A 26,793-nucleotide genomic window follows, 5' to 3' on the forward strand; every position below is an offset into this window, starting at 1 on the left:
ATACACAGTGTGAACATACATATAGAGTGTGGATATACATATACAGTGTGGACATACATATAGAGTGTGGACATACATATACAGTGTGGATATACATATAGAGTGTGGATAGACATATACAGTGTGGACATACATATAGAGTGTGGATATATATACAGTGTGGACATACATATAGAGTATGGATATACATAGAGTGTGGACATACATATACAGTGTGGACATACATATAGAGTGTGGATAGACATATACAGTGTGGACATACATATAGAGTGTGGATATACATAGAGTGTGGACATACATATACAGTGTGGACATATATACACAGTGTGAACATACATATAGAGTGTGGATATACATATACAGTGTGGACATACATATAGAGTGTGGACATACACATAGAGTGTGGACATACACATACAGTGTGGACATACATATACAGTGTGGACATACATATACAGTGTGGATATACATATAGAGTGTGGATATACACATACAGTGTGGACATACATATACAGTGTGAACATACATATAGAGTGTGGATATATATACAGTGTGGACATACATATAGAGTGTGGATATATATACAGTGTGGACATACATATAGAGTGTGGATATACATATACAGTGTGGACATACATATAGAGTGTGGATATATATACAGTGTGGACATACATATAGAGTGTGGACATACATATAGAGTGTGGATATATATACAGTGTGGACATACACATAGAGTGTGGACATACATATAGTGTGTGGATATATATGGACAGTGTGGACATACATATACAGTGTGGACGTACATATACAGTGTGGACATACACATACAGTGTGGCCATACATATACAGTATGGATATACATATACAGTGTGGACATACATATAGAGTATGGACATACACATACAGTGTGAACATACATATACAGTGTGGACATACATATAGAGTGTGGACGTACATATACAGTGTGGACATACACATACAGTGTGGACATACATATACAGTGTGGACATACATATACAGTGTGACCATACATATACAGTGTGGATGTACATAAAATATACAGTGTGGATATATACACACATAGAGTGTGGATATACATTTACAGTATGGGATATATATATATAACATGTATATAAATATACAGTGTATGTACATGTACACATACACTGTAGATATACATATATACATTATGAATATACATATACAGTGTAAATACACATATACATGTTATAGTTTTTATCTTTACTCTTTTTGCTTTTTTACTCTTTGGCTTTTTGCCTTTTGGGGGTGGGTCCAAAACCCAGCTCCCAAATAAATCATTCACAGAGGTTTAAACTTAGTTGGAATGCCTGGCCTTAACTTGACTTGTTTCTTGCCAGGTTTTCTTAAATTATACTTTTTGCCTCTAGGCTTTTTCCTTTCCTTACTTCCGTATATCTTGCTTTCACTCCTACTATATGGCTGGCTGGGTGGCTGGGTGGCTGGCCTCTGACATCCTCCTCCCATTGGTCTCTGATTGCTCCCTCTTCCTTCTATGCATTATTCTCCTTCTATATATTCACTCTCTGTCAGCCCGGCATATCCTTGCTCCTGCCTTGCTGTTGGCCATTCAGTTCTTTATTAGGACCTTCAGGTATTTTAGAAAGGCAAAGAAACACAGATTCACAGGAACAAATTCAACATAATTAGAAGTCAAACTCTTTAAAAGAATATTCCCCAGAATATACATATGCAGTGTGGATACACAGGGAAACTCACATAATGAGAAGGACATAGGACCTTGAGAAATACTATTCAGATAGCACACAGTATAAAACTATGAGTAATTTACTGCTAAATTTTCCACTTAATATATTTGAACAGCAGTTGAAAGTGAGCAACTGAAAGCATCTAAAAAACAATGAAAGCAAGGGAGAATTGAATGATTGGAAGCGTCACCCCGGCCCCTGGCCTGGGAGTTGCATTGGTCCGGACTCCAATAACCCAGCCTGCCAAGCACTAACTCCTCCCTGGGGAGGGTCAGGACCACTCCCACAGGCTATTTAGGCTCCTGCCAGAAAAAGGAACACGTGGTTTCCAGGGTTTGTGTGGGTTCCTCTCCAGCCATGCTGTCTCAGTCCACCTGAGAGTGCTGCATTTATTAAACATGCGCACTTTAGTTTGGTCTAATCTGGATTAATTGGAGTTATTTGTGTTGGCAGAGAGGCTTTTCTTAAGATTAAATCAAACAAGAAAGACCATCCCTCAGGACATATTTTTGAAATAAAACATATAACATTCTCTTATAGTAAAACAATATGCATATACATATATATATTACATATTTAATTATTTAATGTTTAAACTAGTTCCATAAAAAATCCATTTTGCTTGGAAGTTTGAATATCATTACAAAGCAAAATCAAATGCTTTCAGTTTACAAATACTTTAACAACACTGATCACTTATATACATTCCATTATGTATGCAATTTAATTGACAATGATGTATTTTTTAAAAAATCAGTGAGTATACTGGGTACTCTGTTTCATTTTGGTGGCTGTTCTCTCTGCAACAGTACAAACTGACTCAAAGATACCCCTTCCTCTTTTTACTTAAAAACGCTAAGTAGCACAGTTTGGCCCAGGAATCACTCTAGCTCAGGCATGCCCTAATTGTTGGTCATCCTGCCAAATCTTCCATGGTAACTGGGATTACTCATCTATTTCCTAGGCTTTACCCTGCTTTTTAAAAGCATCTCAAAACTAAAATTTCCTAACAAACAAAAGAGTTTCCAAGAAACATTTCAATGACAAAGTACTCCACAGGAAGTAACCATCACTGAGTTAAACATTAAACTACCTTTTCTTTCAAAATAACAAGGTAGTTAGTCTCTAATCCCAAAACTAAAATTTCCTTAAAAAAAAAAAAAACTCAAGAAATGTTTCAATAAAAAACAAAGTACTTTGCAAGTTAAACTGTCTTTTCTTTCAAAATAGCCTGATCATGTAATAACAAAAGGATAGTTAATCTCTCTGGAGTCATCCCACATAACTTAAAGGTTAAAGCAGAACAGGTTTCTCAAGTTTTAAATTGGCTGCACCTTCTGTTTTCCCAGTGACGTACACCCAGATAAAATCTCCTGTGGATACAGAGTTTAACAGCTACCTTAAAATAATGTTTGGAGGCTGAGAGACTACACAGAGCTCAGGAGCACTCTTGTTAACCCATGAGACCTTGCATTCAGATCCCAGAAGCACACAACTGACTAGTGGACAGGGTCACATGGACAGCTGTAAGGGCACTGATAAGGGCAGACAGGACTGCTGGTGTCTGTTAGATACCAGACAAGCAAAAGAACTGCCAGTTCAGCTTTAGGGTGGGATTGCCTCAAAAGAGCATATACACTACACACATACCTACCAAAGGCAAGCGTACATACACATGCACGCGTGCACACACACATCAAAATAAAGAGTATTTTACCATTTGACTGATTCACTTTTCTGAGGTAGTATAAAATCAGATATGCAAGATCAACAGGTCAATCTTAAGTGTGAAATGAGAACCACTCACTGAAACAGCCATGAGCCAAAGTGTGACCTCTTTAAGACATCTTACCAAAGAGTTACCAAAATTATATTAAAGTCTGAAATAAATACCAGCAAGAATAAATAAATAAGCAAAACAGACATATCTAAAATTCCCTAAGGACAGGCTGAGTGTCAGTCCCTTCTCAACTCCACCTCACGGTGACAGTAAGTGCCTTTCCCTCTCCTGTAAGGGTCTATCAACAGTGTTAAGAGGGCATGCTGTGGGGACATCCAGTCTGCATGTCTCTCACAGCCCTATTTTGAAATATCTTTAAATAACTATTTGCATAAAGTTTCCAAAGCAGGGCTTCCCTCTGAGTCAGAGCACAGACTCTTTCCCTCCTAGAAGAAGGAGCTGTGGCTCCTGCAGGGCAGAGTTGAAGAGGTTTAGAGTACCTCACTCAAAACTCAGGCTAAGCTAGGGTTTCCCAGCTGTGGCAGATACCTACTGAGTAGGTATTGCACTCAGCTTCACCTGTGTGTTGGGTCCTAAAATCCTACTGAAACCTACTTAGGCTCAAGGTCTCCCTTGCAAGCAGAAACCATGCAAGTGCAGCAAGCCAATCCCGGGCTTTCACCATGCTTCCCCTCAATATAATTGTTCAAGTGCTGCAAATACAGTCCAAATGCTGGCAGTTACTCAGTATTGCTGACAGAATAATCCTAAACTCCTTTGGGGTAAACAGAGAGCATGTCAAGAAAAATATACTATACAATCCTAAAGCAATATAGTCAACAGAGAAACAAAAATAAATAAATGAAGCACATTTTAAAACAATAGAGAAAGAACAGAAAGCAAAGTCTGCAAAATGTTTAATGTAAATAAAACATAAGATCACAACGATATTTTGAACAGTCAGCTGGCTTCAAACTGTACCTCCAGATCCCCAGAGAGTCGCACAAACACAATCGCTCCCTCAAGTCTAGGAAGCACAGAGAAAAGCACGGTTAATTAGGAGCAGCTTTGATGTCAATGCTGAACTTGTTGGCACAGTTGTTAGTGTCCTGATTTAGGGCAAATCCCTAATCTATATACAACACGCATTTACTTAGCTCATCTACAAAACAGGCTCACACTGAGATATGTTGTGAGGTAATACAAAATAATTAAAAGATGGCATACTGTGGGAACTATGTTGAGCATATTAACAGTAAGTAAATTATAACATGCTTTAATAAAATCTATACAATTACATGTTTTAAAATCACCCCTGTGATGGCTAATCTTGACTGTCAACTTGACAAACTTCCCAATCACCATGGAAACAAGTTTCTGGTAAGTTGTAAGTGATCGCCTAGAAGATGTTCACTGTGAGAAGACATTTCATAACTCTGAGTGGTACTACCTATACCATGGGCTAGGATTCCAGTGGAATAAAAAGAAGAAAGGTGAACTATCTAGAAATTGTTCCCTGCCTCCTGGGTATAGACACAAGGAGTGGTTGTCTCCTGCTCCTCCCACCACACGTTCCCTGCCACAGTGCACTGTATTTCCCAAACTATAAGCTAAAGGAAAGGAGTTACTTTTATCTTGTACCGTACTGTAGCAACAAGACAAGTAAATGCTATAATTTACAAAATAAGGATGGCAGGTAGGCATAAACCCCTTTAACTTTATATAGTTTTATATGTTATAAATATAGTCATAGCATATTCAAAAAAATATATTCTTTCATTTTCTATCAAGATCAGTCATTATCCAGTCACAGAAATTTCTATACAAACACACACACACACACACACACACACTCACACAATGAACTATAAAACTATTGTTTTAACACTAGAAAAACACTAAAATGTATGCTAAGGTGTTCTAAAGCATAAATTACTTTGTGGAAAGGAAGTATAACATGCTAAATCCAACTTTCACTGTGGTGCATGAGTAAGTGATGGGCTGGGATGAGCAATGCAGATGGCACACACGACTTTTCCTAAACCAGGACTCTCTGAAGAGTACTTTTTAACCAATGTATTGTGCATGGAATGCAAAAGCTCATCTTCACAAATAAATGGATATGAAGCTTAATTTAGGTTTTAATGAAAACAGCTTCTCAATTAATGAAAAGGTAGACGTGGTATGGTAAGTTGTAGAAATGAGCTAGCAGGAAAGCCATCAGCATACGACTCTGGTCCTACTCTGTCAGGCACATCAGTGGCACAGTACTGACACAGAAGAATGCTATAAAGCTACACTAACTCCCCAGCGAAGTTACTCACACACTGTATACTCACTTTAAAGCCCTTTCCTGCCTCTTACTTCAGTCACCAGAAGTCAGTTACCCCAGGAATAGCCTCACCTAACTTGAGATATCTCAGTAAAATTATTAATCATATCCTCTCTTTTACTCTCAAGTGTCGCAGTTTGAACAATCAATTATACAGTCATCTTCCTTCTAAATAGCTGGCTCCTTCTGGCTATAAGCTATTATCTTTGCCCTCATCCAGATGTCAGGATAATTATATAGATATTCTGAGATGAGTTAAATAAACTTTATGTGTATGTATTATGTGGCTTCATTAGCATTATGCTATAATTTGTTATCTCAAATTCATGAGGAATTTTCCTCCGATTCTCATTTTAATTAGTCTGTATTAACAGGGTATATGTATTGTCTATGAAAATAAGCTGCCCGCACATTTTCCAGCAGGGACTACAGGAAATGGTACAGATGAAGGCAGCAGAGCTCAACAGTGGAATGACTGAAGAGGTAAGCTGCTTATCTATCTTACAGTACTGGCTAACACAGCACAAAAGCATCTCAGAGACGTTTCCACAGTAGCAAGGTTCAAACAATTTGTTTCACATATTCTTAATCCACTAATACTAATTTTAAAACTCTGTCAGTCACCAAGGTTGCTCATGAATGTAGTAATCCCAGCACTCAGGAGACTGAAGTGAGATGATCCGCACATAGTCAAGGCCAGCTTCGGCTACACAGGAGCTTCACACCAGCCTGGGCTATGATGTATGGGCTACCATCTCAAAAACAAACAAAACACTATCATTAACCATTTATAATTTCTCTAATTTTGTTCATTCAATATGCACATAATCAAACAATAAGAGACTCAGCAGAATGATGTGATCTAAAGTGGATCTGCCCAGCAGCATGTACTATTAACAGTTACATTTTCATGTATGACTACAGAAAATAGTCAAAATGTTTAGCCAGAAAGAAAGGAAGCTAAAGCTTGAATGGCACATGAAGACGTGTGCTGATATATATATATATATATATATATATATATATATGAACTAGACATGAACTAGAGTCATCTGAGAGGAAGGAACCTCAATTGAAAAAAACTTAAGATCAGGTTGAGGCAAGCCTCTACGATATTTTCTTAATTAGTGGTCCATGTGGGAGGGCCTTTGTGGCCCTTTGTGGCCAGTGTCATTCCTGGACTGGTGGGTCCTGGGTTCTGTAAGAAAGCAGGCTGAGCAAGCCATGAAGAGTGAGCCAGTAAGCAGCACTCCTCCATGCATACGCATCAACATCTAACTCCAGGTTCCTGCCTGTTTAAATTCCTGCCCTGACTTTCTCAATGACGGACTGTGATATGAAGAGATACGCAAAATAAGCCTTTGCTTCCCTAAGCTGTGCTTTGAACACAGTGTTTCATCACAACAACAGTAACCTGAACTAATGAATGAAAATGAAATTTATGCCCTGGCAGTGCTGAGCACGCCTGGGCAGCCCATATATGGCAGTTATGTTGAACTTGTACGTGGTCTAAGTTGATGAGGACACGTGACCAGGTCTCTTCCTCAAGAGAGCACCAAATCTCATTACAGATGGTTGTGAGCCATCGTGTGGTTGTTGGGAATTGAAATCAGGACCTTTGGAAGAGCAGGCAGTGACACTTAGCAATTTTTCCAGCCCTTAACTAAGACATAGGGAAATTAAGGACAAGGTGATCTCCACCAACAAAATCTAAGGAATGGTTACCTAAACTTAAACATCAGAATTGAAACATCTTTCAGTCTTGAATTTCATATTCTTAATGAAAGATGAAAGAAACTGAAAATATATATGTTCATATTTATCAAAAGGCCTGGAATTACGAGGAATGTAATCCTAATTCAATCTAGTTTGAGAAGACATATGTAAGTTCACAAAATAAGGAAAACTGCTAGAACTGGGCTTAGGATGTGTAGGTTTGACTCCTGCTGACTCCCCTGGCTACGGGAACTCAAGGAGCATGATTTTGCTATATTTTATTTTTGTGCTAGCCATGCCTAAAACAAAGACTGGCACAGACTAACGCAAAATATGCACTGACTGAATGACTTCTTTTGTATTCTGCTTAGCAGAGTTTTTTATGCCAGAAATAATAGAAAATGGAAGAGGATATCTTCCTATTTCATAAGCAAATTAGCAAGGCCATCATCTAGCTAGTTTCATTTTGAATTTCTTTCTTCCTCATCCTCCCCCTCTCACACATACATGTGTGTGCACACACAAACACACACACAAAAATTTAAACACTCAATATATACACACAAACTCAAAATGTGTGCATACACACAAAAACCTGTTTTTATAAGACTCACAAAGGACCAACTACATATAAATGTGTTTTGTGTCTGAACATCCATCTTTAGTCCTCCTATTATCTAATCAACCCATCATATAGCACAATTTTGGTCACTGTTATACTTAACTAAAAACATGTTTAAGAAAATGATAGAAAATTACTCAAATTAAATGCAAAGCAAATGATAAGTGAGCATCTGACAGAATTATAATAATTAACATAGGAAAGGGGAAAAACAACAAGAATGAAGCCCCTAGGTATTTCAGAAGAGAACACAGGTATAAAAGAAGCCCCCAGGAAGGGGGAGAAAATGAAAGTCTCTGTTGAGAAATGACCTTTAGAATGATGCCCACAGACTGCAAATATAGTTAACAGTACAACTCTTGTCATAGTCTTAAGAAAGACCATGATTCAATTCCCAGTACAAAAATCAAACAAAGCCACCTATACCTACGCTCATGTTCCAAACTCTATAAACACAAACAATAACTGAAAATATCCTATTTAATTATCATACAATCTCACTGAAAAAACAATCACCAAAAAAACCTACCAGCTTTGTTTTATTCTTTGTTGCTTTCCAAAAACCATGAAAGTTTGTAATTAAAAGCTAAATTTCAAAACCATGACCAATTATGAGCTAGAGAGAGGGCTCAGCAGTTAAGAGTATTTGCCTTTTTGTAGAGGACTCAAGTTCACTTCTGAGCATAGAATGGACAGTAATTCTGTCATCAGGAGATCCGACAGTGCTCTTCTGGCCTCTGCTGGCACCCATAAGCATGTGATATCTGTAGGAGAAGGAACGGGCTGTGTCCCGCCGCCCTGCTAGGATAGCCCCAAAATAACCACACAGAAACTGTATTCATTTAAATACTGTCTGGCCCATAATCTCCAGCTCCTTATTAACTAATTCTCACATATTAGTTTAACCCATCTCCATTAATATATATTGCCACTTGACTGTGGCTTACCAGCATGGGTCTAACCAGCGTCTGTCTCAGGCAGGAGAACCATGGCATCTGCCACACTGCCCTTCTTCCCAGCATCCAGTTCTGTCTACTCTGCCTATCTAAGTTATGCCCTATCAAAAGGTCAGGCAGTTTCTTTATTAACCAATGAAAGCAACACAAATACAGAAGGACCTCCTACACCAGATATCTACAATACCACCCTAGACACACCCATAAATACATAAATGAAACATTTTTTTAAAAAATAGCTATAAGATTAGTTATTAGAATGTCACCAGTTAAAAATGTAATTTTGACACATTTTTACAAAGACAATCCAAAGGCTTTTTTATTTTTCACTATAAAATAATGTTAGTCAGTTAAACTTCATTCCTAAGCAGGTCTCCTACAAAACACTAAAGGAAAAGGAATCTAGTATATCTGAGGAATAGTTAGCTAGGTCTTTACTACTAAGTGAATAAGTACCTATTTGGGGGCACAATGGCAAACAAGGTTCCATGGAAGACTGGAAGAAAAAGAGTACTATGAAACATACACACTCAAGTGTGCTCAGCGGGGTTAAGGAACGAATTACAAAATTGAGGCATGGGTATCGTGAAAAAGATGTTACCTCCTGTCCTGTTTGGAAAGAAAAATGAAACTTAAAATAACATTTCCTAGTCTGCCCTACAGCATTTTTCAGTACTTTTACAGTAGGGGTAGACACTGAAATTTACTTCTAATCCATAGAAACATTCTTTTAGATGCCATGATAACAAAATTCTGGCAACACAATTTCTGTATCTCATGTAAGAAGGGGACATCCATTAAACATCTATTGAGTCCCATGCTTTAGTCTAGACATGCACATCCCCCTCTAAGTGTTCAAACAACACCATGTTCTGACAGTGGGGTCCAGAGAAGACACTGAGAGTGCAGGTACAGTGGCTGTTAAATACTAGAGAGAGGTGCATATTCTCCATGAACGGTATCTCCCAAGACGCAAACGCAGGAGAAATGTGCTACTCTGAAATGAGCGTATTGAAGTTCACAGAAAGAGATGGGATTTGGCATAGAGTTTTATTTTAATAAGCTTTATGAGTAAGAAACTGAATATTCTCAGTGCCTTCAAAAAACAATTTCTATGGACAGCTATTTGGTCAGTGCGGCTGGTATCTTTACATCTCACCTCTAGGCCGGTGAAACAGTAACTTGTCACTGTTGGAAACAAACACAAAAGAAAGAAACTCAATGTATGAGCCAGGGCATGGGGAGATGCACTGCACAAAGGAATCTCGGGGCAGCACTTATGCTCGCTGCAGTGTGTGCACTATTTATTCAAGACTCGGCCTATCAACATTTCAGCATGGATGGGGGAGGGGCCTGTAAGTTTCCACCCCTTTATGGAGGAAGGTTAAGTTTACAATTGTTGGGGGAGGGAGTTGCCCTTGCTCCAATGAATAACTTCCCACCCAGACTAGGACAAAAACTCTAACTGAACCCCGTGAGTGGCACACAAAGAAACATGAAAGCAGCAGGCAGACTTGCTGAAAGAGTCACCAAGCGTAGGGAGAGAATGAGGTGGCAAGAACTAAACCCATCATGTGAGTATATGAACCGTCAAAGTAATGCTTTCAAATGTTTGAAACTTCGTCCTCCAGAATTTGGTCTGCACACATACATAGGGTCCCACTATTTCTGGAGAGCAGTAGGAAAAAAGAAGAAATGTCACATGAACAATGTCAGGGACACTTCCTCCCACCTGGAACAATGCCACCATGTGAAGATCAGGAAAAAGTTACCATCTATGAAAAGGTCCCCTCCTCCAATCAAATGCCAAATTCGATGACAAAACGATTATGGACACCCAGGCCCCCAGACTGACACTTCTACTGCTTTGAAGCTAGTCTCAACTGGATAGAGGTCCCAATCGACTAAGTCGCTACCACATACATGTAAGAAAGCCGAGTAGCTAAAAGCAGCCCTGAACCACGTTTCTTTTTTGTCAAGGCTAATACACCCCTTCAATTTGCATTTCTTCATCCTACCCTTTGTCCCCTGGTTCTATCAATTTTCTCTTCCTTTTAGTTTCTTTTCTAGCTACCATCTGCTAAATTCTGCTCCCATTCAGAGCAAAATTGCTTGCTGTGTTGCTCTTTTCCTCACAGCCTACTTATTCACTAACTGGATGCATCCTGATCGCTACAATACAATTATTCTTGTTAAATCCAAAGGATTTTTTTTAACAATACAGCAGCCACCACTTGTTAGTAGTGATCTGTCCTTGAAGTATTCTCTTCTGTGACATCCACACTCAAGCAGGGTCCTTCCTAGCTCTTTAGCAGTACAGTCTTTGGTTCTTCCACATGGATACTATTTGTACAACACCAAAATACTAGCATATTTCAGGATTTGGTATTAAGTCTTCAAGTATGAACAACCATGATTCAATAACTATGCTAATGAATTCTAAATTCATTTTATCATCAACCCAAGCTGCACATACATTCTACTGTCACCAAACATGCAGCTTTGATTTTCACAAACGCATCTCACAAATTAAAAACTGAACACATTACCTTCCTTTCCATTTCCTATTTCAGTAAGCACAACCGTCCTTTAATCAAAAGCTATAATCACCATTCTTGTCTCCACCCTCACTTGACACAATTACCAATGCTGTCTTGTCTGGTTCCTAACCAGCTCTGCAAACCATCATCTTTTTCCCTTACTTCACTGCCACAACCAAGTTCAAGTCAACATTACCTCATACTTCTGCAATATCTCTGAGAACCCACTGTTACTTTTTCTAATCTTGCAGCCCATCAAAGCTACTCTCCATATCACACTCAGAGAAATACTTCTAAATATAAACTTCACCTCCAAATACAAAACCCTTCCAGTCTACCTGCTGATTTCTAGTTTCCCCCTATGTCATAGTTCACTTTCTGTTGCTGTGATAAAACACTGACCAGAGCAACTTGGGGAAGAAAAGGGTCAGTTAACCTTACAGTTTACAGTCCCTTCTGAAAAGAAGTCAGGCTCAGAACCTAGAGGCAGGAACTGAAGCAGAGATCACAAAGGAATAATGTTCACTACCTGGCTTTTTCTGGTTTGGTCAGTTACCTTTCTATACAACCTAGATCTACCTGTTCAAAAAATGGCTCCACAGTGACCTACACCCTTCTACATCAATTAGTTACTAAGAAAAAGACCAATCTGATAAGGCACTCCTCAGTTAAGATTCTCTCCCCCCAGGTTTCTCATTTGTGGCAAGTTATTAAAAAAAATGACCCCCTACATGATATCAAAGTCCTCACTCAAGTTCATGAATTCTCACACTCTATCTTTTGTGTATGAATTTTCTATATAATTATAAACTATAGGAGACACCAGAAGCAGTAGTTGTCTTAGCTATTACCCTACCGCCAAAACTGGCACAATGTCTAATATGTAATACTCACCAAAAAAGTGACAGAACATATCTTAGAATGGCATAGATGGCATACATGATACTTTTAAAAAATGATGCTCATATGCCTTGTTACTTCAACAGTATTATTTCTACTAAATTATTCAAAAAGTACAAGACATGAAAGTTACAATACACTTCAATTTTTTTAAAGTCATAGACATAGAAAGCAACAGCAAAGTTTGTATTTTGCCAATAAGTTTATTTTTTACTAAGAAATCACATCAACATGGCTCTATAAGAAGCTCCCTGAAATCCACTATCTATTCTATCATGACGAATCCTCCGAAAATGCAAAGACAAAAAGATGGTACTCTCTAGGGTAAACCCTAATTCACAGGTAACCTGACAAAGAAAAGAGGTGCAGATAAAGAGAAAGGATGCAACTATTCCCCTCCAGCCCTTTTCCAATCAGTAAGTATCCTGTACTTCTACTCAGTAAGTGTAACTTGGGCTAAGTGCAATGGCTCACCTATAACCCCGCTGTTTGGTAGAAACAGGCAGAAGCATGAGATATCCAATAGCAATGGTTGTACCTAGACAAATTACAGCTTTTCTAAGTTTTCTGTCTATCATGAGTAACTGTTTTTATTGTCTATAAAGCAATAGAAACTTGAAAACTAAAGTGGGGGCTGGAGAGAGAGCTCAGTAGTTAAGAGCGCTGACTGCTCTTCCAGAGGACCCACGTTTGGATCCCAGCACCCACATGGTAAACCAGAATCATCTCTATCCCCAGTTCCCGGGAATCAAACACCCTCTCTGAACTCCATGGGCACTGTACAGATATCCAAACATATAAAACGAAAAATGAATAAACATTTTTTTAAAAAGGAAAAAGGAAGCTTAGATGCAGCAATAACTTACATTGCAATAGGTGGCTTTATGCACAGGTATTTGAAATGAGCAAAAATGAGACCATAAACGTGATTGCTATTTGATAGGCAAAAGAATTTAAATATAACAGTTCAGCTGTGATTAGTTCCTGGTACTCCCTAAGGATCACACAACTCAATTAAATTGTTGAAAATTGATGGCATTTATGATTTTCTATGATACAAAGGTTATCAGATCAAAGTATAACGGTTACCAGGAGTTAACTTCTAATATATAAAATTAACTTTGATACTCTCTGAGTTAGGGTTAATATTATTGTGATACAACATCCTGACCTACAGCAATTTGGGGAAGTAAGGTTTTTTTTTCACTGATATATCCTTCCCACATCAATCACTAAATAAGAAAATCCACTATCTAGGCTTCCTGCCTACAACCAAATCATAGGAGGCATTTTCATAATTGAGGTACCCTTCTGAAAGATGACGTCAGCTTGTGTCAATCTGATATAAAACTAGCCAGCACAGATGTGTAAAGAAATTGTTATTAATAACTCCATCATCATATTTCATAATTAAAATAGAGGAAGGAGCTACATGAATATCTATACTAGTAGTTCATTATCATTCTATAAAGTAATAAAAAAGTTCAAGACCAAACTAATCCCAATCTGGCACTGGTGTCCCAGAAAATCCCTAGAGAGCTGCTGGCCTTCAGTCTATTTTAAAATCCCAGAAGTACATGCTAATACCAGTAAAGGGGTGTTGCAGCAACAGGATCAGTGAACGTGCCAGCAAGTGTGAGGGCTGGCAAGCCGAAGGAAAAGCATCCTTCTGCCGCATCCTTTCATGTGGTCTACCACCAGAAAGAAGATGTGGTTGATGCAGAGTGAGTCATCCCACCTCAACAGAGCCAATCAAGAAAATCCCTCTCCCTTGTGTCCAGATGCCTGGGTTTTAGTTAGTAACAGATGTAGTAAAGTAGACAGCCAAGATTAGCAATCACAAGCAGGAAGTAGAGAACACAGGGGGCAAACAAGGGCTCATTCTGGGAATACTACCAACCACTACACCAAGAAATGTAAAAGGTAGGGGTTGGGGGCTATCTCTGTGGGTAAAGTACTTGTGCAAACATGATGACCTGAGTCACCTACAGAACTGATATAAAGTGTAGGGGTGAACTTGCCACCCTAGTGCTCCGCGGGCAGGGACAAGTGCATCCCTGGAGCCAGCCTAAGCCTAAACAGGGAGCTCCGGGCCAATCAAAGAGCCCATCTCTCAAAAAGAAAAAAAGAAGTGAGAGGCAGAAAAAAAAAAAGACACCTTTCAGAGACCTGACCTCTGCACGTACCAGCAAACAGACAGATAGACTGACTGACTGACTGACTGACTGACTAACTGTGTCAGACTAACCAAAAATATTTGGTAAAATGGGCCCTAATTTCTAGATTTGGCAAAGATACTGGGGAACACTTTACTTGGTGTTAGATATACTGCCTGGGCAGAAACGATGATCCCTACACTCTATGGTGACTAATACTGTCAGACTGACAGAATGTAGGAGCACTAGGAGAAACCTCTGGGGGTGTGTGAGGGAGTTTCATAGGGTGGGTTCACTGAGGTGTGCTGGGAGCAAAGACCTGTATTTGGTTATAGTCATCTTAGCTCACAAGTTAAGTAAGCTATTCAGCTCTGTAGGGCAAGTTCCAGACCCTTATCTCCCCGTGTGAGTTAAGAATGCCAGCAGACTTAGCAGGCCCCAGGGCTCGGAAGTAATTAGCATTTCCCCCCTGTAAACATTTACAGACCCTCAGCATTTCCTCATCTCTTCCTATCAGCTAGGGACGTCTCCAGACCTGACATTCCAGCATCCTACCCTCCCCACTGCCTTTTTGCTATTTAATGCTCCTGAGAAAAAATAAAGGTGGCAGCTTGATCAGAATACAGACTTGCTGTCCTTGTCTCACGTCTCTTGCCCCTTTCATTCCTCTCCCTTCAAGGTTCTTATTCCCGTTCATGTCGGCTAAACAGAGGTGAGAAGATCCATCTGAACTGTGAGCAGCACCAGTCCCTAGTCTGGAGGCCCCGAACAACAAAAACCAATAGTAATAATGAGGACAAGCTGCCCACCAGCATTCATCTCTGTACTTCCTGGCAGCAGATGGAATGTGACCAGCCTTGTTACACCTGCTACCATGAAAAGTTGACCCTCAAACTGTGAGGGGAAATTAACACTTTCTCCCTTCCCTAAATTGTGCAGCCAGTATTTTGTCAAAGAACAGTATTTAATACACCTTCATACTTTGTGACCCACACAAGTTATGTAGTTTGACCATTACTTGTAATCGAGATCTACCTTGGCTTAATTTTACTTGTTTCAGCAGTTTATAGAAACAGATACCCTAAATTCAGAGACTGTTCTCAAAGTAGCCAAATAGGTCTGCTATATGGCTGCCTCAGTTTTAAACATTTGTCAGTATGAGCAAAACAGGATCCCAAAAGTAGAAGGATGAAACCAGACTCCTGTAACTCAGGAGTTGGAAAAAAAAATCAAAGCAAGGGATTCAATCAAGGCTTAACTGCATGGCCTGATAGTATAAAACCACCACAAGAAAACCGTCAAATGTGGTGGTGGTTTGAAAGACCCCTGAAGGTTCATAAGGAGTAGGACTTTTATGGGGTGTGGCCTTGTTGGAGTAGGTGTGGTCTTGTTGGAGGAAGTGGCTTACTGGGGGTGGGGTATGAAGCCTTAAAAGCTCAAGCCTGCCTAGTAGCTTACAGATCTCTTCCTGCTGCCTGAGGATCTAGATGTAGAACTCTCAGCTCCTTCTCCAGCACCATGTCTGCCTGTGTGCTGCCATGCTTCCTGCCATGGCAATAATGGACTAAACCTGAAACTATTGGACCAGCCCTAATTAAATGTTTTCCTTTCCGAGAGTTGCCGTGGTCATGGTGTCTCTTCACAGCAACAGAAACCCTAACTAGGATAAATGTTTACTCACTGTAAATAGTCACTGAATGGCTAAAGATTTTTTTAAGTTCTCAAAAGCATGAGAAAAAGTAAAATCAGAAAAACAAAATTACATCAACTAAAATTCTTCACCACGCAAAGGACACAGTAATTAGAGTGAACATCCTGTGGAATGGAAAACAAACAACTACGAATTACATGTATGATGAAATATATATATATTCTGCATGTTAACCCTTCATATATATATATATATATATATATATATATATATATATATTATACCCAAAAGCCACAACAGCAAAAAAAAAATATAGTAAGTAGACTTTAAAATAGGCCATAAAACGAAACAGAATTAACCAAAGGACATGCAAGAGGCCAGTATGTACATGAAAAGTTTACTATCTCTTTTAAGAGAAATCAAAACACTGAGCTATCACTTTACCCCAGTAAAATGACTACAATCAGGAGCTCAACAGTGCTGAAGAAAATATGGACAACCCATTCATATTGTCAATGAGAAGGAAAACCAGTACACACATTATGTAAAAACAACATTAAGTTTCCTCAATAAACTTAAAATAGAAAAGAAATCCTAAGGCTATCTATCAGTCACTTTCACAGGAAAGGGAATCACTAAGTCATGGAAACTGAACCCCCCCACACACACACTGACACGGCATTATCTGCAGGTGCGCGTGCACACACACACACAAACACACACACAAACACCACCTAAGTATCTCACACACTGCTGACTGGATAAAGGAAATGTAGTACACGTACATACTGAAATGCTATTCAGTCATAAAAAGAATACAACACGGACCCGGGAGGTTAGGTTCTGTAATCGACAAGGTGAATCCACAGAAGTGCAGAGAACAGTACTGAGTGTGGCCTGTGGAGAGCAGATAGAAGCCAGCACTAGGAAAGATAGTCATTGGGTATTAACTTTAGCTAGTAAGAAGTTCTTTGTGCTATTATAGGGGAGGCTGATTAAAGATAACATTATTTTAATAAGTTCATCATGAAATGATAAACACTAAGGAAAATCTTCTAAACCTAAGGCAAACATTATTTAACATCACTGGAGCCACTGTAATTTATACAATTTATGTCTTTAAATACAAAGTAATATAAATTTAACTCGTTTTTTTTAAAAAAGCACACTTCAATGGAAAATTTCTTGAAGTATCAGCTATGAGAAGAAAAACAAAAGCATAGACATAACAATGATATTAAGTGTAAAGGGGTGCAGAGACCCTAAAGCACAAGTCCCTAATAACCAAGGAAAGGAATTTAGAAACATAAACCCTACATAAATCAGTAGCTCTGATCTGTACTCCCATTCTGGTATTTAGTCTAAAATATCATAGTCCCACTCTAAAACTGCAGTTATTACCATGTCTGCTTTCTCTAACATCCAAGTATATGACTCCTACGGCTGGCAATGGGAAGCTACCCTGAATTATAGTGCCATTAGTAAAGTATGGGGCCTTAATTCATCCACTCTTCCTCCCTCTGAGGATTCCAAGAGAGAATTATACAGGAAATCATGGCCAGACACAACTCATCACCCCAAATTTATGACTATGAAAAAGGCCATCTCTCTTGGAGACTCAGAGTTCTAGCAAAAGGAGGGCACTCAGCATACACTCCTCTATAAGACATGTCTCAATTTTATATTTTCCATAAGTCTATTTCAAAAGTTAGCCAGAAGAACATATCAAAATATGATCATTTTTGGAACTAATGAAATGGGTCAATTTTTTTAACATATGATCTTTTAAAATTAAACATGTATCTATGTCTTGGGCTGTTGTAAGTAGCAAGCCTCTTGTTGGTTCCCAGCTGCCCGGCTAGCTTAGACCCAAAATAATCATAAAGAAATGGTATTATTTAAATCCCTGCTTGGCCCCCTTAGCTCTAGCTTCTTATTGGCTAACTCTTACATATTAATTTAACCCATCTTCATTAATTTGTGTATTGCCATGTGGCAGTGGCTTACCAGCAAAGTTTCGGCATGTCTTACTCTTGACATGGCTCCATGTTGTCTCCCCGACTCTGCCTCCTTTCTCCCAGTCTGCCATTTAGTTTTTCCCACCTACCTAAATTCTGCCCTATCAACAGACCAAGGAAGTTTCTTTATTCATTAGCCAATAAAAGCAACACATATACAGAAGGACCTCCCACACCATTGGGCAGGATGAATTGCTATAGCAAATTACCATATATGAAATGTCTTAGTTTGCTTTTCATTGTTGAGATAAAACAACAGTACTAAAAGCAATTTGTGGAAGAAACTGTTCACAGTTTACAGTCCCCCTGTACAGTAAGCAGCTTACTGACTTGTTCCTACTGGCTTGTTTGGTCAACTTTCTTATACACCCCAGGGTGACCAGCCCAGAGGTGGCAGCACCCACAGTGGGGTCCGGATCCTTCAACATCCATAATTAATCATAAAAATGTCCTACACACTTGCCTGCAGGCAATAGGATGGAGACATTTTCTCAACTGACTTTCCTCTTCTCAGATAGCTCTAACTTCTGTCAAGTTGACAAAAAACCAACCAGAACACAAAAGGACTCAAAACAAGAATCTGGAACTCTAAAACCTGGTGTCAACATGGTCAGGTTCTGGTGAGGATTCTCTCTCTAAGCTGGAAGATCACTTCATGGCAGAGAGAGCAGAGCTCTCTGCAGTTGCTTTCATAAGGCTTGGGGAATCACTGATGAGTGGCTGAAAAGTCAGGACCTAATCACTTACCAACAAGGTCATTTCTGCAGCTATCACATTGGGGGCAGGAATTGAAGCCGTGAGTTCTAGAGGGCACAAGCATTCATTCCACTGCACACTCTAAGTGAGAGCATACTGGAACTTGTTTGCTCTGCTGCTTCTTAGGTACCGTTTGCTAACATACTTTAACTCATTTTCCATTCCCAATTTGTTACATTTGGCACAGTATACTAAGGTATCTGTTCATTATTTTAACAGATCCCTAAGTTTATAAGCAATTGTATATCATCTTTAAATTTTGCCACAAAATCCCTACAGATAAAAGATGTGACTTGCCCTTTAAGTCAGCACAGCTTATTTAGACTATACTAGTGTGCATCTTTCCATATGTATACTTGATTATCTAATGATAGCATAAAAGAAAATATGTGTCTTTCTCATCTTCAAATGTCAAACTCAATAAATAGTTTTATATAATCAACTAAAAGTATAATAACAACCATTCCAATTAGAACTTCCTTTCATCTTTCGGTCCTATTTTTCTGTTCATTGTTTTCTTTAGAGACTATTCTAGGTATATTAGAATCTAATGCTTTCAAATCACTCTATAAACTTACTGTTGACCTTTTCTTCCAAAGCTAAAAAGAAATATAGAGACAGGCAGAGAGAACCCAATCACTAGGAAAAAACACTAAGGCTTTTGAATAACATTTTGCAGCTTTAATATTTGTTCTAAATATATGTGCTTATATATCTACATAAAAGTATGCTACTTTTAAGAAATGCTTCATAAACCCATGTATAAATCCCCAGGAAATTTTGTGCAGCCAGCTTCCCAATGCACTCTACCCAAAAACTCAGGATAAGAACTACCATGATACATATACAAGTAATTGGATAAAAATCAAACTCTTAACTGATGAGAATTATTTCCATTAAAATAGAACTATTAATAGCAAGGAGAAACCAGAAAGACCATACCAAAGAAAAGAAAAAAGGTTCCTTTTTAGAGTTGTTCAATGCCAGACGTCCCAAATTTTGCCCAAAATATATAAATAAAAATTAACCGGATACCAGAAAAAACTTCACCCACTGGTAACGCACATATATCACAACAAATATTTGGTTTTCCCCATCATCTTGTTTTTTAACAAAGCTTGATTACTCCACTCCTACACTTAATCGAAGGGAAATTCATTTTTTTTAAGATTTATTTATTTACTATGTATACAACATTCTGCCTCGATGTATGCCCGCACGCCCAGAGGAGGGCGCCTGATCTCAGTACAGATGGTTGTGAGCCACCATGTGGTTGCTGGGAATTGAACTCAGGACCTTTGGAAGAGCAGCCAGTGCTCTTAACCTCTGAGCCATCTCTCCAGCCCCGAAGGGGAAATTCTTTATCTCAGTGAGATTGCCATGGTGCTTCAAGGGGGATTCTTCTGGAAATAAGAACATGCAAAAAAAAAAAAAAATGCACTATCAGTCACAAGGCACTACAGCTCAAATCCAAGACCAGCAAATATTCAGAACGGCAAAGAGTAAAGAAGAAAGAAGGTTAAAAGCAGTCTATGAGAATGCACATGCGGCAGACATGTGGCTGTGGATGAAAACACCCTCCTGATGATCCTTTTGACAAGGATCCTGTCTCTAATATGACAACAATGCTTCTCTTCATGAAATTCTGTAGAACACGAGGCCCTCACACCCACAGATAAGCACTAGAGAAACCAGAATTGGTAAACACACAAGTTTTTTCCTTCAAGGGAAGAAACTGACACCTGTTTCCCCCGAAGGCTGAAGTGGATGTTGTTTGATAACCTGGTGATCTTTGCTAGACTGTGGAGCCATCCCTCACCTGAATCCCCAAAATCCTAGGCACTGCTTCTCAGTCAATAGAACCCATCCTTGTGCTTATTATAAACCCTTCCTGCCTAAACCCTTATGCTGAGCACCGTTTCTCAGTGAATAGAACCCATCCTTGTGGAAAAGGTCACAGGAGTTTGCTATAGAGATGTACTTTGCAAGGGAGTTTCGATGCCTTGGTGCCTTAAGCTTTGCCGTGGTAACTATTTTTCCAAAATCTTACTGTGTTTAGATATGTTAAAAATAAACCTCATGGTTCCAAACTCCAGAAGCTTAGGCCAACACTGGCTAAGTTGTGTTGAACTGAACTGAGTTTCATTCTTACCTCACCCAGATCGCTCCCATGCTAGCTGTAGTGCTGGCAGGGACCCCCACGGGTTTCTACACAGCCTGTGACAGACTGACTTGGTTTTGGACTATCTTTTCAAAAATGCTTGTAAAGTATAGTCGTGATGGAGCCTGCACCCTGGAAGGGGATGAGGGGGAAGGGAGTTTCTCTTCAAGCTTAATAAAGATAATGTTTCTCTCTAAGGAAAAGGTCAAATTGCTCTCTTCAAAAGATTTGGGTTCCTTAACCTCAAGGTTCCTTTCCTGCAATGCAACTCACTCCAGGGGTGAGCGACCTCTTTGGACAGGCCTTTCCTTGTTGTCTTCTGTCAAAGGAAGGTGACACCCTGATTCAAACCTTCTGAGAATGGCAGTAAGTTTATTGAACTCTATCAAAATACTGCTGTTGTGAGTGATAACCTCGTGTGTGCTAGAGTCCTGGGATAATGTACCACAGGAAGGACAGAGACGGGTGATTGCCACCCCAATCCTGAGGGTCCACAGGCAGTAGGGAACAGCAGTCGGCTGAGTTGAGGCAGCAGCACTGTGGAGAAGCAACAAAAAGGAAATTTCCTAGACACCGACAGTAGAGTCAAAGCAGAACAGCAGCCAGGGACAGGCAGCGGCAAGGACAGCAAAAGAAGCAAAAGTCACAACACAAGAGCCACAGCAAAAGAGGCAGTTGGACAGTTCCAGAGTCACTGTGACAAGAATGCAGAAAGTAAGGAGACAAAAAGGCAAAGGCTGAAGGAAAGAAACTGTAGGGAAGAAAACCACAGGTACTAGAAACTAAAAAGATTCCAAGGAGCTTAAAAGCTTAAAAGCCAAAGGTCTTAGGCACAATAGGCCAAGGATATGTAACACTGGCAACAGTCAAGGGCCTGGGAAATCCCAGCACTAGCAGCTGTCAAGGGCTGTGCTCTCAGACCTCCCCAATTCATTGCCGAGGGGTCTCAGTACCCTGGGCCTCCTCGAAAGCTCTAACACTGTGGGTTTGCATCTGTTACTACTACTGCTGTCCATAGCTGCTCACCGCTACCAAACACAACCACCACCAAACACAACACAAAACTGTCCGATCAGCACTGGAAGAGCTTTCCCTCGCCAACCCAGTATTTCTATATCCACAGAGCAAACGGACCACGGCTGATGAGAACAGAACCATCCAGTGCTGTTATGAGGAACTGCACAGAGGCAGCATGGAGACTCAGTTTGGCCTGTTCACGATAAGGCCTGTTGTTTTCAATTAGCCTTCAACTCGCTGTCAGATCACAGCTAAATTAAATGACAATCTTGACACGTGTGTGGGTATCAGCCGGTTATTTCCTAGACAGTTTTGAAATTTGTACTATAGCTGCAAACTTCAGTTTTGGCTGAAAATATACTACTTACCAATATTCGGTAAAACATTCAAATCTCTCACAGATGAACCATTAGAAACAACTGGAGAGTATTATGCATTCCCGCATAAACGCTCTTTACAGACAGACATAAAAGGCAATGGAAATGTTTCAGTGGGGACGGGGAAAAACTGGTCCTCTCTCTACCTGAGAGCAATTTCGGCTTCCATACCACCTACTCCTGTCATCCACACACTGCAGCCCATTAACGAGTCACATTCTGAGCAAGTGCGAGAGATTACAGACACTTCTGATGTTTGGCAAAGTTATTAAGTACACTGCTAAGGCTTTTTATAATTTATTATTAGAAGAGGTCATTAAAAAATAAAAACAATTCTAAATAAAGGTGATTAACTAACTGGTATTAATGATATAAGAAAACAAGAAAAAAAGCAAAGTTTCCCACAAATTCTTATCACTTAGCATGAAAAGGGTTCAAAGTTGGTTGATAATGGCTATATTTAATGTAATTATAGGAAATAACTAAAAAGATCTCCAATTGTCTCTAGCTACTCAGTTATTTCTCAAGTATATTCCAAAACAGAAGACATAACAAAACTCATTTTAAGGAATGTAAATGTCATTTCATGAAGAAATGTGTGCAAACACATGTACAAGTTGTGCAAAAACACACACCAATGCATGGACTATCACTAACTTTTATATGATGGAAAAGCAGGGCGCTTCAACAACCAAAGGATTTTAGATTTCAAGTGTTTGGCAATATGGCAACTTATTAGAGAGGCATATGGCTTATTTTGTAGAGTTTACTTAAGAAAATAAAAAAATTAAAAAGAAAAAAATCTAACTTTCATTTGAGAACCCCATCATATTATACTTCCCTTTATATAAACATCACATAGGAGAAGCCAGAACTATTTTCATTTGCTGGTATGTCTGAGGCACTGTGGTGGAATCTGTATACACTCTCAACCTCAGTATCCTAAGATGGACATACTTGGTGTCTGGATTTGAGAATAAGCACACTTAACTTCAAGATTAAGTACTTGCCAGGGGTCAAATCAGAGATCCAGTTGCAACTGGACCTATCTGTCTATGACTCAAAAATCCACAACAACTGTTGCTGTCATAATCCATATTAAAAGCACACACAACCCATTTTGCCAGCTTAACTTTAGACTTCAACATGGCTTCCTACCTTACAAAGAAAATGTGTTCATGCCAAGACAGCTACTCTGATACACATGTGAATAACATCTATTTTAAATTGTGTTCTGACTACTGTCCTTTCTGATTCAATGTTATAGGATCTTATATTGGCAACTAGGTTCTTAGGTCAAGAAAGGAAAAAAAAAATCTACCAGAAAAAAAAAATGTTGGATTACTATTTCTCATCATTTCCAACAAAGTATGTTTTTTCTTCCAGAATTAGAAGAAATCAAAGTCCGTGAATTAAATATCATTCAAAATACTCCAAGAGTTTAATTTCCTCTGTAATATCACCATATATTATTGGTTTTCTTGTTATGGCAGAGGTACTTTTGGAAGACATCCCATTTCAATCTCGAATCATGGTTTCCCCCATGTGTGTCTGTGCACATGTCAACGCCCCCGTGTGAAAATCAGAGGAGACTCTATAGGAGCTGGTTTGCTCCCCCATGAGGGTTCTAGAAAGGGAGTCAAGTCATCAGGCTTGAAGGCAAATATCTCTGCCTGCTGAGCCATCTCAGCGGTTCCTAATCTTTTCCTTTCCCAAAATATCTAACAAATATTTTACGGATTTTTAAGGGAAATATGCACTTTAAGCTTAATTATTTAATTATAGTAAGTTTCCCAACATCTTACCTATTGAGATGGCCTGATAATTGGAGATGCTGAGAACCTATGAGCCTGTAAACTATCTAATATTTTCCCCTACGACTTACAGTGGTCCTGGTGACATTCTTTTTTTTTCTCTTTTTTTTTATTTAAATTTATTTATTTATTAAGGATTTCTGCCTCGTCCCTGCAACCGCTTCCCATTTCCCTCCCCCTCCCCCCGATCAAGTCCCCCTCCCTCATCTGCTCGAAGAGCAATCAGGGTTCCCTGACCTGTGGGAAGCCCAAGGACTGCCCACCTCTATCCAGGTCTCATAAGGTGAGCATCCAAACTGCCTAGGCTCCCACAAACGGCACAAATAACACAAATGACGAGAAGTGTCTCATCCATTTCTATTGCCTTTTGTTTTGTATACACCCCCCCCCCAAAAAAAATTGCCTACTGCAAATCTCCTACCTTTCTCATTTAAAAAATCTGGAAAATACGACACAAAACACAAAGTGCTGGAAAGTATATCTAATTCGTGTAGAAAGGACGATTTCAATTTACCAGCAGTTAGTCCCCAATCTCCTACCAAAATACCAACAATTTCGTATGCCCGACTTTTTATGCAAAGAAAAAAATTTCAAAGGGGAGGGAGGCACAGTCTTAATACCGAGATTGTTTCAAGTAAAGGTGAAGAGAAGGGATTGGGGAGGACTTCCCTGTTCAAGAGCACTAATTGCTCTTCCAGGAGATCTGGGTTCGATTCCCAGCACCCATACAGTCGCTCATAACCCGCTGTGACTCCGGGTCTAGGAGATCAGATGTTAGAAACCTCCTGGGCTACCAACCCAAGTGGTGCACAGACATGCATCCCGACAAAATACACATGTACCATTTAAAAAATTATTAATGAATGAAGAGAAGAAATTACTGTTTACTCTGAGACTGTATCCTCTCTCTCTCTCTCTCTCTCTCTCTCTCTCTCTCTCTCTCTCTCTCTTTCCCTTACTAAAGAAATGCTTGCAATAAACTGAACCAAAGTCAAATTATGAGACTCGTGTACCTGTGTAATTTAACAGTAAAAGCATCTCCTGCCATAAAAACAAAGTACTCTTACCAAACTGGTCTACAATTAGAAATCCTAGTCACAATTCCACAATGAATGTTTTTATGAAACGACCAGACCAGACTTCCACATTAATTCTGTCAAATTGAGTTCACAAATAACTCTGCAACTCACGCAGATACATCAACTCTCACCCTCAAAATAATGGTAGGTTGAAATTGAAATCAGACCCAAACTTCGCAAATAAGTACAGAGTATTAAAAAAAAAAATGTTATTGTTCTCTCTATTACACACTGAGCTAAACACAGAAATAAGCATTTAGTGCTAAAGGGTATAATTAGGAATACAGAATAACACACTCAATCACTCAATATGACGTCTTAACATAAATAAGGGAGCTGAATAAGAGGTAGAGTTCCCCTGCGCTTACAAGTGCTTCCAATGGGTATTTGCACACCCAGGATATTAAGGAACTGCAAAAGCCCGGCCTACACCTGAGGCTCAGCGCAGCAATGGTCCCTGAGGCATGGGCTTTCAGACTTCAGCCCCCACTTCCTGGATGTAGAACTAGGGTCACCCTCAGCATCCACAGCCTGATACGCCCCAGGGGCACGCCCAGCCCGCTCCCGCCCACGTGGCTCCCGCCCCCGGGCGCCAGCGCCCACATCACCGCTGCCTAGCAACGCCACGGGGCTTCCTAGCAACGCGGCCAGCTCCAGCCCGCCCGGGCCCTGAGGCGACCGCCCGCGGGATCCCATCTACCTCCTTTTTCTTCTGTCCGCCCCCGAGCTGGATGCAGAGCAGCAGCAGCAAGAGGAGGAAGGGAAAGCTGCCTGTAGGCAGGTAGCGCAACCTGCGGCCCGCTTGTCTCCTGCGTGAAGGAGCGGCCCTGGCACCCATGGCCGCAGGGCTGTGTCTCCTCCACGCGCGGTAGCCGTGCGCGCCCAGCTCCTACCGTGCCCGCGCCCGCCGGGCCAGTCGCCAGCAGCCTCTTGGCCAAGGCCTCAGGGTGGCAGCGGCTTCTCCAGGGAGCTGGGTGGAGGCTAAGGACGCGGAGGAGGAGACTGACAGCGCATCCGGTTCACCGGCAGAGGGACCGGGAAAGGCGAGGGATGGAGCAGGAAGTGGGCGTGGCGAGGACGCGGCTTCTTGCGCGAGGCTAGGCTCCGCTCCCGGGGTCGTCCTGTGTGCCCGCTGGACGGGAGGGCTTCTGTCAGTCACCTCGGTCGGAGTCTGATTCCCCTCTCCAAACACCCTGGGGCGCGGGAGTGTGCCTTGAACCTGTTAGTCCA

General features: G+C 40.1%; 1 protein-coding gene across 2 annotated transcripts in view; it reads right to left on the bottom strand.

Moving 5' to 3' along the window:
• Tusc3 (tumor suppressor candidate 3) overlaps positions 1–26,592 on the bottom strand; it is a 143,997-nt gene extending 117,405 nt beyond the window's left edge. The window contains exon 1 of one of the 2 annotated variants that reach the window (XM_041644489.1): positions 26,264–26,592. In XM_041644489.1, coding sequence (XP_041500423.1) covers positions 26,264–26,401 — 138 coding nt within the window. In that variant the 5' untranslated portion in view covers positions 26,402–26,592. The remainder of the gene's footprint in view (positions 1–26,263) is intronic. The other variant, XM_041644488.1, reaches the window with a different exon arrangement.
• Positions 26,593–26,793: the final 201 nt, after the last annotated feature.

The sequence above is a fragment of the Microtus oregoni genome, unplaced genomic scaffold, assembly GCF_018167655.1.
Source record: "Microtus oregoni isolate MIOR12 unplaced genomic scaffold, Mior012 000096F_ref0000112, whole genome shotgun sequence".
In the NCBI taxonomy this organism is placed as follows: Eukaryota; Metazoa; Chordata; class Mammalia; order Rodentia; family Cricetidae; genus Microtus; species Microtus oregoni.